The 14715-nt window shown below is 47.2% G+C and overlaps 1 protein-coding gene across 5 annotated transcripts in view; it reads right to left on the bottom strand.

The window, feature by feature from the left end:
* The window catches only part of SLC43A1 (solute carrier family 43 member 1), a 31271-nt gene extending 17992 nt beyond the window's left edge, over positions 1–13279 (bottom strand). For 2 of the 5 annotated variants that reach the window (XR_013540689.1, XM_020792397.3), the window contains exons 1-6: positions 13027–13278; positions 9537–9663; positions 7296–7473; positions 4699–4882; positions 3915–3970; positions 3399–3475 (exon numbers count right to left, since the gene is read on the bottom strand). Coding sequence is in view for 4 of the 5 variants with exons in the window: in XM_020792397.3 (XP_020648056.3) it covers positions 3399–3475; positions 3915–3970; positions 4699–4882; positions 7296–7449 (471 nt within the window). In the remaining variant the exon portion in view is untranslated. Of the gene's footprint in view, positions 1–3398; positions 3476–3914; positions 3971–4698; positions 4883–7295; positions 7474–9536; positions 9664–12412; positions 12571–13026 lie in introns of those variants that run through there. The other 3 variants (XM_072985420.2, XM_020792394.3, XM_020792396.3) reach the window with 3 other exon arrangements.
* Between the last annotated feature and the right edge of the window lie 1436 nt (positions 13280–14715).

Raw genomic sequence — 14715 nt, forward strand, 5'->3', positions numbered from 1 at the left:
TGTGAAGTGTGTGTGAGGTTAGAAAGAATGCAGAGTGGAGGATGGGGCCTCCATCATCATCGTTGTCATCATCACTACAACTACTAACTATTTGAAGGAGAAAATTCCATTTAATGTGTTGATTTCAGGATCAGGTCCTTCAGTATACAAATATGGGGGAAAACAGCTATAAGGACCAGGGAGTATATGCAGCCTGAAAATCTCAGGGATTCTGTTAGGAAAGTCAGGAAGCAATACATGTGCTCCACGATTCAAATCTTGCCCTTCCGATTTCAAGTAAGTCTACTTAGAACTGGACTGAGCATTCAAATTCAACTGGAACTGCCCTGAGATATGGCATGGTGCCAGAGGTGTTGTTTGCTTAGGTAAACAGCAGACGGCAGGGTGGCTTTACTAGATTTCACTTCTTTGACATATGTACTTTCTGAAGTCAAAGGAACAGAGAGGTGTGGCACTCTACTCTGCCTCTTCATTGGCTGGCTACTATCTATCTGCCACATGTACGTTTACCCTATGGGTGCTGTGCCTCCCGATTCAAAAAGCCACTATGTCCTTAGAGTAAAAGAAGCACAATTCCCCATGTGTTTTGGAAATGAGTAAGGTTTCTCCCTGTCCCCACAATAAAAGACTAAGCACCCAGCCAATTTTCTGGCAACATAATCTTCATCTAACCCTTTTCTATCAACATGGATAGGGTTAGCATGCCTGGCACGTAGTGATCTGAAAACACAGGCTTTGTGTGTGCCAGGTGGGGTGACCTCAGTGTAGAAGGGCAAGGCTCTTGCGTGTCTCCAAGCTGTGCATATGGATCCCCCTGTTTCTACAGCTTATCTCAGTTCCAGACAATGAGATGTAAGAATGGGCTGAAGCTCGCTCTTTAATTCAATTATTAAAGGCAGATTTTGCTTTTGGTCATCCTAGCCTGGTCATGATGCCACCCAAACAATTCTGTCCTTGACACAGGGCACTTCCAGGAATTTCATGCAAACAGAAAAGAATGGCATGCACACCCCTCCCAAAAGTGCACAGGACACTCACAAATATACTCAAGTATGTTAAGCAGGCATGTGGACAGGTGAGTGCTCACTCTCACACACGTACATGTCCAAAGTATTCCTGAACCAGCAGAGGTCACACTTTTTTTTTACACAAACATGCCCTAAACTTGCAAAGAAGACATATGCTCGAAGAAGAAAAATGTTAAAACTTGTACAGCTGAATTCCCCCACACTGTTTTGCACTAATTTAATTGCTACACTTTATCAGACTAGATTGTTTTCAAATTAACTTGCATCTACAGATCAATGCATTCTCAGTAAATTGCTCAAATTAAACGAGTATAGAGAAACTCTCACAGCAGATAACAGAACTAGTAGGGCTGAGAGATTCAATGAAGTTAGGAAGTAGGGAAGGCCCCTGGGCTTTTAATTGTGATCTCAAATGGAGACCTGCTTGTTCATGCTTCATCCCTTCTATTTTATTTATTTATTTGTGCATATGATTTATATTCTGCCTTTGTCCCAATCCTGGAACCTAAAACAACTCACAATAAAATTAAAGCAGACATTATAAAAAGAGATTAAAAACAATCAAAGTTAAAAACACAGAGAAGGTTATATTATTAAAAGACAAGCTAACAACACCCATCAATTACAGTGGCAGATCATGCTGATGTTCTGAAGGTTGTTCTTCCTAACGTTTTGCCAGTGTCCGTGGCAGTTCACTGATGTGAACTGATGTCTTGATAGGGGATTTACTGAATGGCTCAGGATTTTTTGTGTGGTGGATTTATAGGCCCCTTCCAAATCCATTCATCCATGAAAACAACAAGGAGGTGAACACCAAAGTACTGCTACAGTGTCTTAAAAACTCAGATCATGCCCCTTATCACAACAATACACCCATAACAAAATACATGCTGATCATCATAATCACCCAATCTCCTGAAAAGGACAAAAGCTGATCCCACAGCTATAAATACTCAACTATCAAAAAAACTGCACCACAGCACAGAGTTCTGACTCCTGTCCTCTGAAGATGCCAGCCACGGACACTGGCAAAACGTTAGGAAGAACAACCTTCAGAACACAGCCAAAGAGCCCGAAAAAACCCACAACAACCATCATAAACATAGCACTCCATGGCATTAAAATGTAGAATAAATGCACAGATCCTCATAGAGTCTCATTCTTTTTTTACAGGCAGGCATCTAAAATCCACGATCATGCCCAAATAAAGCTATGGTGGGCAGGGCAAGGCCCTTCAGCCTTCTTCCAGGACCTGCACTTAAGTTCTGGGTTTTTGTACCAGGGCTGCTCTCTAAAGCACAAAACCTGGGTGGTGAGGTCTGTGCTGATGAACATATGCACTCAATCTAATGAGATAACAGTTCAGAGTTTACTTCCATAATGAGTATTTCTGCCTCAGTAATAGGATTCTGAACCATTGCTGGTGCCAAGATCTATTGCTGGATCTATTACAAAGCAATCATGAACACTGATGTGAACTGATGTCTTGATAGGGGATTTACTGAATGGCTCAGGATTTTTTGTGTGGTGGATTTATAGGCCCCTTCCAAATCCATTCATCCATGAAAACAACAAGGAGGTGAACACCAAAGTAGTGCTACAGTGTCTTAAACACTCAGCAGCCACACCCAACCAGGGCAAAATTTTGCAGCAATTTTTCTTGCACAGAGAAGATAAACGCCCTGACTATTGTATGAAGAGCCCACACCAAGAGGGCGGGGGTTCCTTAATCTAACCACAGCCCGCCTATTAGTCAATCATAAAGGGCTTCTCTCTGCTGGTTATCCCTCTGCAACAGGGAACAGCAATCATCTTCCCAGGATGACCAGATACAAAAAGGATAGTTGTGTTTAAATGGGGGGGAGAGAAACCAAAAGGTCTTCAGCAAATTCAGCTTTTGTGATTCCGGCATGAATAACTACAGCTACCAAAATACCTTCTGCACATCTCTTCCACATAACTTTTAAACTAGGAGCGCTTGATTTCTATGCTTGCAAATACTGACTGACTACAACTCCTAGTAGCCCTAGCTAGTACAGCTAGTGGTGGATGATGGAGCAGTCTCGCAATACCTGAAGAAGCACAAATTGCCCACAGTTGAATTTAAAGCAGAGAAGCCCTGCCCTCTTCTCCAAGCTTTTTCTTTTCTTCGCTGCCGCTGCAAAAAGGTGAGGAAGGAGAACTTTCCAAGATCTTAACCCAAGCGGCCCAGAAAGTTCCATCTAATCCAACGCCACTACCTTGGGAGGCCCTTCCTAGAACTACAGAGGAGGGATTTGATCAAGCACTTCCCATGTACAAGCAAGGATGTTTCTTCTCTCTTTGAGAAGCAAGAGGTCTCTCTACCCAGCACCATCAGCCCATACTTACAGTTAGGGAAGTAAAGGTCAGGCAGATCCCACCAAAGCCATTCAGGGAAAGGCCGAGAAAAATCAATGGGGAAAGGACTGGGAAGACAGAACAAAAATGTGAGGTGAGCAGATAGGTGAGGATGATCGTGAGGAAAATGGGGGTTGGGGGTGGCGGTTTATGACAGTAAAGAATAAAAGAACAACATGGAGGCCTGAGCTGAAGCTGGAGAACCCCATGCGAGATTTCTAAGGGAAGGGATGGGTCAGGATAAAGGTTATCACCCCATCTCTCACACACCTCTACATTCCCAGCCCCCCCGTAGGGGAAAGCAAGGAGTCTCACATGCTCCTGCAGGTGGAAGGGGAGGGGGCCAGTGGGGCCCAAAGAGTGTCAGAATTAGTGACGCCACAGAGGCAGACCCTTTCCAGCTGCAGGACTGTGGGGCAGAAGGGAATCTCTAGGCTGGGCAACCCTACAGAGACAAATCTGAGGGACAATCTGAGTACCCAATTCAGACAGAGGAGTGGTTCCCACCTGGTGGCTTGTACGCAGCAAGGGCCATGAGAGCACAGGAAAGGGCAAAGCTGGCACTGTGAAGAAAGCAACAGAGACATCAGAGCAACGTAGGTCTGCGTCATGTCCTCAAAGAGATACCTCACAACAATCACGTTGGGAAATCCTACCCAACCCATTCATACCTCCCCACCCCACCCAAGCCATTTTGTGTCCCCACTCCGTCTCCACCCATCCAGTGGATGGCACTCTCTAGTTAGCTATTTTCTACAGGGCCAGCCCTGCCGTTAGGCAGAATGAGGCAACCCCATTCTCCCAGCTCGTCCTCTTGGACACTCTCTTTGCCCCACTCTGTATGCTAAAAAATCTGCCTTTTTGCTGCCTAGCCTAGTCTGCTGATTCTCATGTGTCATTGTCAGTGACAAAAGAAAATGCAAGTGCCAATCAGCTTCTATAAGTGGTTTGGGGAGCTGGCACCATCTTAATTTATCTTAGGGTTACTGTATTGCTATTGGCTTTAATGTTTCTATTTTTGATTTTGTTTTCTGTTTTACGAATTGTAGCCCACCCAGAGTAGTGCTATGATACTAATGGGAACAGGATACCAACTGAACGTATGAATGAATAAACAAACAAACAAACAATTTCAGGTTGCAAAATATCTCGGACCGGTTGTGACTCTCCAAAACCCTTTTCATTTCCTTCAGAACAGGAATCTGTTTCCCAGCATCCAGAGACAATTTCTCCCTTCCTGAGTACTCTTTGACTCGAGGGCTAGTCTCGACCGGTTCAACCCAATTCATACCTTCCGACCAGGCGAAGCGGCCGGGGGCCCAGCCGGTCCATTAATATCCCAAGAGGCAAGGTGGCGGCACTCAGCAGAAACGATCCAATGGTGAAACCCAGGTTGAGCATTTCCTCCTGCAGCACGCAGCTGGGCCAAGGGTGAGACACGTTAGCCACAGCCAAGTCACTGGTGTCATTCTTGTCTGAAAGGCACAAGATAAGCCCAATCAGCCACCCCCTTCCCTTTGTATCACAAGCCTGGCTTCCTTACCCTCTTCCTGTTGCAAAAAGACTGCTTTGCACCCATAAGGAACCCATGTAGGGCCCGTTGGCTCTCCCCTTCCCCTCGCCTTCCACCCTGGTGTGTTGAACAAAAATGCTCGGAAGAAACAGGGTAGGAAACATTCCCAGGGATAAATTGGTTTGTTTGCTATATGGCAATCCTGGAGCAGCATCAAAAGAAGGAATCTGTCCAAAATAAGGAACTACAGGAGTAACACTATAGTGGTAAGTTTGGAAGTGCAAGTTTCATGATAGTCTCCATAGTCAGTCCCTGCCGTAAGAAGAGTTCAAAAACTACAGGCAGTTGGACTGGTCTCTTATCAACACCATGAGGACCAGGTATTTTGTAAAGTTAGTGACTCTTAATTGTCCATTCAAGACCAGGCCATTGTATTACAGCATAGATAGCATGTGGAAATCCATTGTGAGATGCTTTGAGTCCCTTTCTAAGAAGAGGCCTACAAATGAGACCAAACAAGCAAATACCCTGTTGTGAGGAAAATCCACATCTTTCCTAGCTATTACACAGGTTGCAGCCAAGCTCAGAGGCAACAGAGAAGCCTGAGGGGAGCTGGGAAATAATGTCATAGTCTCTCCCACTTAAAAAGTCCCAGGGCTTCAACACTGTAAGCTCTGGCTCCGTTGCATAGAATGAAATGTTGCACAGGAGGAAAAGAGATGTCCCTGGGTCAAGACTTGCTAGGAAATGTTAGTTCTGACCTATGGTGACCCTCCAGGCTTTTCTAGGTATAAAGTATTCGGAGGCAGTCTGGGACTGCAATGGTGTCAGGGCACATAACCCCATCAGCCACACATTCTCCTGATGATCCCAGATAACCCCTCTTCTAGGAGGCACAGAATTTCCAGCCATTTAACCACAATTTATAATAAGAGGAAGTCTTTTAAAGCTCCCCACCCCCTAGGAATAGTAAAATAAGAAACTATCTGCTTGTGAATGACCTTGGGAAAGAAGCCACTGATCTGAGTTTACCTGGAGCAGTGCTCCACAAGGAAAATAGTGAAAGAGCAGTGTGTCTTTACTGAGGGCTGGTCTATCAGCATGTTCAGAATACAACTCCTTACACCAGCTACCACTGCCATAACAAGCAGTAATGGTTACCCTGTTTTACTTCCACAACATCTATTTATTTCATGCTATTTAACTCCTGTTCTTTATTAAAAAAATCTCAGACAAGTAGCCTTGAATAAGATTAAAACTGCCAGCAATACATTACAATAAATAAACACCCAGGACTGGATGTGACAGACGTTCACTGCTCAGGAATGTCTGGGTAAGAAAGATAGATCTTCACCTTTGCCAAATGTTTAATCGAGTTGGCACTAGGGGTAGAGGGTATGCCAAAATGAGAAGGCCCCCATGAAAAGGTCCATACCATATGCTAGAATATCCCTTCCACATGGAGACTCTCACCTGAACCACCAGAGTCTAGTGGGGGAATGTTTCACGATATGAACCCTCCTGGCTAAGGTATCCTGGGATTTGCAATCCAAAAACAGTCACTCTTCCAGCTTTGTATGAAAGCATAATGAGATGACTGGCACTATGTTTTATGCTGGCAGAAATGGCAAGACGTTGTGCCAAAATTGGTTCAAGCAAGCTCTGGGTGATCAATCCAATATGCCCACCTTACGTGACTACAGCTATTCCATCCTATTTTCTCTGTCATGTACATCCCAACAAGGCCACATCTTTGGAAAACCCCACCTGAATTAAGTGTCCTTGCAGCAGAGTCTAACATCAGACCCACCAAGGGTGAAGCTTACGTGCCCAGCAAGTCTCTCTCTTGCTAACCTACAGACAGAATGTGTTACTTTTTTTAGGCCACAGGGCCCCCAAACATCTCAGCTAGCATGCCCAACCGCCACACCTTTAATATCTTCTGAGAATGGTAATTCCCTGAAAAATAACATTTTCCGAATATGTGCTTTCCTTTCAGTAACAGGTTTCTTTTCCCCCTACACAAAGCTAATCAGGCCAGCACAAAAGTCTCTGTCAGACTCCGTTTTAACTCTGCTCTCCACTCCCACCAAGCCCCACTGCCAGAACAAATCTGACCAGTTTGGAAAAAGGGAGAAATATCCTGATGACCCCAGGTTGATTGTGTACCTCAGCAGAGCAGAAAGCAAGGAAGGGGCTGTGACAGAACATTCTGGAAACACTGGAGAGGAAAGACTCCGCTCATGTGACCATCTGAGGCTCACTTCATCCTTCACCCACCCCTTCCGACTCTCTTCTTTTTCACCACCCAACCCCTTTGGCCCAGCCTTCCTTGTCTCAACATTGCTGGCTACCCACAGGATTCCTGCTCTCACCTAGGCACAGATGGGAGTAGAAACCTTCATGTTTGAGCATGATGAGCAAAGAGCCCCAGCCCAGCAGCACAGCTGAGAAGAACAGATTTTCCACCACGGCTGTACAAGCCATCCACCAGCGTCGGCGGTAGGCCTGCTGCAGGGTCGGCGCCATCTTCTCTCTGGTGTGGAGGCCAAGCTGGAAAACAGAAGGAAAATCCTTGTCACCTTTCCCGAGCACCAGCTTTCCTCATACCCACAGGCACAAAGACCAACAAGGCTAACCAATGTACTTTGTGTTCTCTGCAAGAAGCAGCAACCAGACACAAGTCTGATCAAAAAATCATAGATAACAGGAAAGTAATTGGATGCCGAGCAGAACATCAGCAATCCTACAGGATTAGGAAGTGACAAAAATATTACTGATAATCCAGCCGCCAGGGGTCGAGAGGGGAACACTTGTGTTAATTGCACTCTATCAGCACCAGTTCTGGGGCAGCACGTGCAATATACAGTGGTGCCCCGCATAGTGACAATAATCCGTGCAGCAAAAATCGCTGCAAAGCTATTTCGTCACTATGCGAAAATAAAAAGCCCATAAGAATGCATTAAAACCTGTTTAATGCGTTCCTATGGGCTTCAGACTCACCTTAAAGCGAAAATCCTCCATGTGGCAGCCATTTTCGCTGCCCGGTAAGCGAGGAATCCGGGTGAAAACACAGCGGGCGGCCATTTTTTTTTACCCTGTGGCCAGTTTGGAACCACCGATCAGCTGTTGGGCAAACATCGCTATGCGGTAATCAGTAAGCAAAACAGCAAACCAATCGTTGCAAAGCGATTTTTTTCCATTAAAAACATCGCAATGCGATCGCTTTTGCGATATCAAAATCTTCATCGCTATGCGGATTCATCATTAAATGGGACGCCCGTTAAGCGAGGCACCACTGTAATACAGAAAGGCAGAATAGACATCCTGCACCTTTTTTATATTCAACAGTGGGATCAGGAAATGAAGGGGTAAGTTGTTGCTGATGCAGAGTATACAGCCTGTGAAGTGACACACAGACATCCTGGCCAGAAGACCAATAGCTGCTGGGGTTTTGCCCCCCCCCCCCATGAGAACTCAACTGCACTGCCATTTGTATTGTGGCTACTACTGAAGGGGGCGGGGAGGACAACCCAGCAGCAAACAGAGGGCTAAGACCAACAATGGAGAGGGAGGCTACAACAACCCCGCCCAGAAAGGACAAGCACAAGAACTGGCATCACCTGCTCTCTGAGTCACTATACCTTTTGTCCCACCCAGCCCCTTTTTTCTGCTTTAAAGACATGTGAAGGTTCAAGAATATACAGTAGGTAATGCCACTTAGAAGTGTATGGATAGAGCAGATGGACTGACGGTACATCACATTAAATGGCAAAACCAAAAGCTCCCCAGTGTTACCTTCTGAGTAACATTTGGGAAAATTCAGCTTCCCAGCAGCAAGAACACTTCACTGAACGAAGACCCCTTGACTCCCCACAATGCAAGACTTAAGCCCATGGTCATCAGCTAGGTGTGTCTATTTGAGTCCATCACTGAAATATTTCATATTCAAGCATCCCTTGTGGGGAGCCACTGCAGCATCAGGTTGGGATGTCAGACCAAGACTCGGGATATTCTCCAGGAAGGGCAAGTGGCTCTAGAGGCCAGAGAACAATTTTGCCCCCAGGACCTGCTGAAAGCAGCAGCCCCTTCCAAATTTTTAATGAAATTTTAATCATTTCAGGTTTTTTAAAAACCAGAAATGAAAATTTACTTTGAAATGACACTGAGGTGTGATACTAAAACAAAGCACAGAGGCATGTTGTAAAGGCAGATATCAGTCTTAATAGGTTTTCAGGAGGACAGGGTCTCCCTTTTTCCTACCCAGGAAAAAAAAGGGGGGGGTGAGGAATGTATGCACTCAGCTTCCATTCCAGGCGATTTCCAACTGGATGTGTCGTCCGATAAAAGACAGGATCCTGTGAAACAGGATGTCTCCAGCTCAGATCTCACCTCTGCTATAAACTTACTACATTGGCAAATCTATATCTCTGCCACAGCTGTTCTCTATAACAGGCTGTTCTCACAGTTATTGGGACAAAGTACCTCCAGTACTTTAAACAAGGGGGAATTGCTATGCAAAAGCCCACGTCTTTATTAGTTGCAAAGGAAAGCTTGAAAACAGAAAGTGCCTCCACAAAGCACAAGCCTGATCGATCAGGATTGTGGAACCTTACCCTTTCTCGTAAGGGCTCTAAGGGTTACGCCGACCTCCTGCGTCCTGAAGCCAGCCTTTGGATTTTGAACAACTGGGGTCTTCCCGTTCCTCAGGCAGGGGACAGGCCTTGTCCGATGTAATTGTTTCTGAAAATGAGGCAGAAAGGGAAGTAAACAGCCTGGAAGTGAAATTCAGAGATGACATAAATACAATGGCCTTTGTAAACAAGCACAGTCCGGGAGAATGAGGACAAGTACAGTAGGAGAAACAAGGAAAAGTGGCAGAAAACAACACCATGTGATTAAGCCTGGAAGCTTTTCTTTAAAGGAAGGAGCAAAGGAGCCTTAAACACAGATGTTGCCAGTGGGATACAATCCCAGAAAACAGCTGTTGCCTAAAACACCTAGGAAGCCACCATGTCAGACCATGTTGTCAAACACAGAGAGCACTGTAGACAATTTTAAAAAGAGGAGCTCTCCTGTTCAATAGAACAAGGGCACTCAGACGAAGAGGGTTAGTTTTCCAGAGTTTGGAAAAGTTACTTTTTTGGGAGCATATTTTCCAGAATCTGCCAGGCAGCAGTCTCTCATATGATATAGAAAGGAATCCTACATAAAGAAAACCTACCTCCCTGACTCACCCAGTGATGTTACAGGAACAGATATTTCTGCAGATTAATATGTTATCAATGTACTATGTACTATAGTTGCTAGGGATGGATTAGGACTCAGGAGACCTGGGTTGAAATTCCCATTTGGCCTTAGAAGCTCACTAGGGGAGTGAGTGAAATTGGTAAAGCCTTGAAAGCACTAGAAGAGTCACACACCACCTTCATTCTGACTTGATGGCACGCAACACACAATGTGCTTACTGTGATGTGAAGGGAGGAAAACCAGACAGTTGGAAATTTCATTTTACGAGGCAACAGAAAGGCTAGAAGCCTTCCGGGCAGCATTTGTTAGCATCTAATAAGTGAAATCAGATTAACATCTCATAGGGACATCCGCCGGATATACAATTCTCTCCTGGCAGGTATCTCTAGTCTGGTCCCCCTTGGCATCTACTCTCTCTAGCTTAAAAAAAGGCTACAAGAAAAAAAGGGGGGGGGGAGCCCATACATTCTGTGAAATTCATCTGATTGGATTTTTCGCTGTATATTTTTGGCTATAAACATTACAACAAGGTTGCAGAAGGGTTTTCCAAGCCCCGACTGTGACCTGAGCACAAGTATCTCAGCAAAGACGTGGGATGGGAAATCATGCCACCAAGACATCACAGAGGTCTTAATAGCCTCAGCAGACAAAACTTGACAGAAGGTTGCTGGACAGAACTGAGCAACTTAGCAGACTGTCAATTAGTAATTGGGCTGCGAGGCTATATATACTCCCCTGGAAGAAAGCCCCACTTAATTCAGTTGAACTGACTTCTGAGTAAAAGAAATGTCTTATCATTTCAGGCTTAATCTAGGTCAGTGGTTCTTAACCTTTTTGAAAGAAACGCCCCCTTGAGCCATTGAGGAAGTTATCATCGCCCCCCTCCCCGCGGTGATGATATCTTATTTATTTATTTATTTATTTATTTATTTATTTATTTATTTATTTAATTTTTTAAAGACACTTAAATCCAATGACCCCTGAAAACACAATTAAATTCCAAGAAAATGAAATGCCCCCCAAAAAGTAACATTTAATGATTTAGTTGCAAGTGAATTTTAAGACGCAAAAAGAAATATAAAAAGGGCATAAAAACAAATGCAGGAACTAAAAATTTCAAGACAAAAAGTCTGAAACTAAATTAAAATTGGAAGAAAATATATATTCATGCACACTGTAAAAAGGCTGCAGCCATCTTCATAGGTTTGACTTGCTCCAGCGCCCCCCTACCGCCCCCCTTCTGCTCCAGCGCCCCCACGCTGCCCCTTTTCATTCTACCGCCCCCCTGAAAAATGAAATCGCCCCCTGGGGGGCATTATCACCCACGTTAAGAACCACTGATCTAGGTTACTCTCAGCACTCTGCAGGAGAGGAACTGGTGGGGGACACCCGGGGGATTTACTGCCTCTTGCACCAAACTTTGTGGGCAGTATCTGGAATTGGAGCTGGTAGGAGACACACACACACACACACCCATATATCCTCCATCTTGGTTTCACTTCCCCCTGGTCTGAAGAGGCTCCTACCCACTCTCCTCAGACTGAAGAAGCTACTATACTTGGATGAGATGCAAAGCATTTCCACTGAATAAGAAAGAAGTCCAGTTGCTATGACTCCACTTCCAGATAACCTCGCCTGGATGACTGAGAATCTTCACAGATATTTTGTGGGCAGTACGGAACAACAATATCCTTGGGAAGTTGCTCATATCTTATCAGAGTCACAGACTGGGAGCAAGGAGGCAACAAACAGCAACAAGACCCTGTCTATGAGAGGCTGTTTTGCCACAGAAGAATAAAAAGCAACAGGTTCAGTTTAGATAAACTTTTTAATCCAACAGTGTCAAGCAGATGCATCCTACTGGTAAGAAGGGCTAGACAACAGAACAAGGCGGTCCGAGGAAGCGAACCTCTGTTCCAACTTAAGTCAAAATGATCCAGATGTTCCACTGGTGAGGGGGAAACAGGAGTGCCCCTAAGGGGATCCACACTTCCTCCTTACACAGCCTCCCTGTGCCTATTAAACCACTTCTCCTTGTTTACCTAAAAGCCTGGGACTGGGCCCCTCACAAAAAAGGTGGAGGGAGCCCAGACCTCCCGCCCCCCCTCTGACAATTCAGGCACTGGGAGAGGATCGCTTCTCACCCAGGGACCCCACTCCTGCCTCGGGACCCCACTCCCGTTTACTGAACCCCTGGGGGGGGGGGGGTCTGGCAACCCAGAGACAAGTCCCTTCCACCTACCCCTCGTGGGAGCCAGCTGCTGACTTCTCCGCCGGGACGACCCTGAACTCGGGCCCGGGAGGGGGGGAGAGGAGAGGCCGTGTTCAGAAGTCCCACGTCTCCCTCAGAGCCCCGCCGACCCCGTGATTCCAAGTGGCCATTCGGGGTCATTCGCTTTAACCCGCCGCCGCCCCCCCCGCCTCATGCCACCCCACCCCTTGCCAACGTCCAGCAGCCCCCGCCCCGCCGCGCCTTGTCGTCTTTTTCTCTTCTCCCCCCCCCCCGCCGCCTGCCCCGATCCGCGCCAGCTTCTCTCCCTTGCAGCGCCCGGGAGGGCTGGTGGGGCCTTTCCCGCTCCGCCCGCCCCGCAAGGTCTCCGTCCGGCCCAAGGGAGGAACACATGGCCGAGGGCCACGCTCCCTTGAGAAGAACGGCGGCAGCGACGGCTGCCACGTGGAAAGGGGCAGCCCGCCTGGCAAAGGAGCGGAGCGGAGCGGGCTCTCTCACAAAGGGGGCTTTTCACGGGGCTGGCCGAGCCCTCCCTCCCTCGCCGCGCCGGGCCGGGCTCCGCTCCCCGCCACGGGTTCGTTCGTTCGGGTCCCGGCCTCAGCCTTCCCAAGTTCGCCGAAACTCACGCTCGCCTCCCCCAAACTTCGGGCGGGCTGAAAGGCAAGCCTCGCCCGCGCCTTCTGCTCGCCCCGCGCTGGCCCGAGTGGCGGCGGCTCCCGCGGGCCCGGAGGAAGGTGGCGGCGGGCCCGGGTCCTCGGGGGTCGGCCGAGAGGGGGAGAAAGCGGCTCCCAGCTGCCTCGACGCGCTGCCAGCCGCGGGGTAGGGTCCGCCGGCCCCGAAGGAAGCGAGAGCCACCCTCGCGTCTGTGTGTGAATGCAGCGCCCCCGGCTGGACGTGTGGCCGATCGGGAGAGAAGATCTACACAGCCGCGGGTCTTACTTTATAAGGGCATCGGGACTGGCCAAAACTCCGCAGGAAAGAAAAGTGGGGAAAGGGCACGGATTTTCCCGGGAACTTTCGCTCATCCTTCCCCTCGGGATCTGGCCCCGTCTAGCGCTTCGTTGCCCATGTCCTTCTGTCGCGTGTTGCGGAACCTGGTGTAGCCGTAACCACGTCTCTGGGAGCCCTGAGTTCAAATGACGCCCATAAACTCTCACTGGCAAGCCAGCAGCATCTTTACCGCTTTCACACCTTCAGCTCCTCGACGGTATTTTAAATTAAACTTAATGTAAACGAAACTGACCTCCTTCCCCGGATTGTCATGGGAAGGAGTCTGGAATAGTTATGCGGGGGTTAACCATACAGATGTTTATCCTTTAGTGCTGTGAGTCTCACAATTAGCTGTAAAACATTCTTAGCAGCTGATCTCAGAAAGGGTGGGTCAAGGGAAGGCAGGAAAACATTTTCCAGAAGATCTATTGCTTCAAAACGCACCCCGCACCCCCTGATGTTCAGTGCCCCGAAGGGAATGCTGCAAGACAGTGGTGTTGCTATGTTTGTGTTCTGAAGTATATCTGATACGTCAGGATACTATTCTATTTCCTTTCTCTTCTTTGCATACACTCAGCACAGCTGTCGAAGAGCATGAAAACAATGGCCCAAAAGTCAAACCGCTGGCCCGCAATACAATACACTTATTCCTCACCCCCAGCCCATTACCCTTTGGGAAAGGGCTTTCTGGGGCAGTGAAATTTTCTCTTCCTGGAGTGAAGTTTCCTAAGAACACCTTTTGGTGTTCTAGGCTTTGCATCCACTGTTCCTTGTCCAGAACCAATCCGGCAATGCGTGTAGCTATGAGCCCCCTTGAGAGTCTTGAGAGTCCCCTGGACTGCAAGGAGAACAAATCTATCCATTCTAAAGGAAATCAACACTGAGTGCTCACTGGAAGGACAGATCCTGAAGGTGAGGCTCCAATACTTTGGCCATCTCATGAGAAGACTCCTTGGAAAAGACCTTGATGCTGGGAAAGTGTGAAGGCAGGAGGAGAAGGGGACCACAGAGGATGAGATGGCTGGACAGTGTCTGCGAAGCAACCAACATGAATTTGACACAACTCCAGAAGGCAGTGGAAGACAGGGAGGGCCTGGCGTGCTCTGGTCCATGGGGTCACGAAGAGTTGGACAATACTAAACGACTAAACGACGACGACGATGAGCCCTTATTGTCAGGTTCATACTGTTCCCAGAGTGTATTTATTTGTACAGAAGTTTGCTCCTCATACCTATCTGATGGCAGATGATGCACAAGTATTCACCTTTTCTTGTTCTACCACATTGTCTTGCATCACTCCCACCTTCTGCAACCTAGATAAAATA

The sequence above is a fragment of the Pogona vitticeps genome, chromosome 1, assembly GCF_051106095.1.
Source record: "Pogona vitticeps strain Pit_001003342236 chromosome 1, PviZW2.1, whole genome shotgun sequence".
In the NCBI taxonomy this organism is placed as follows: domain Eukaryota; kingdom Metazoa; phylum Chordata; class Lepidosauria; order Squamata; family Agamidae; genus Pogona; species Pogona vitticeps.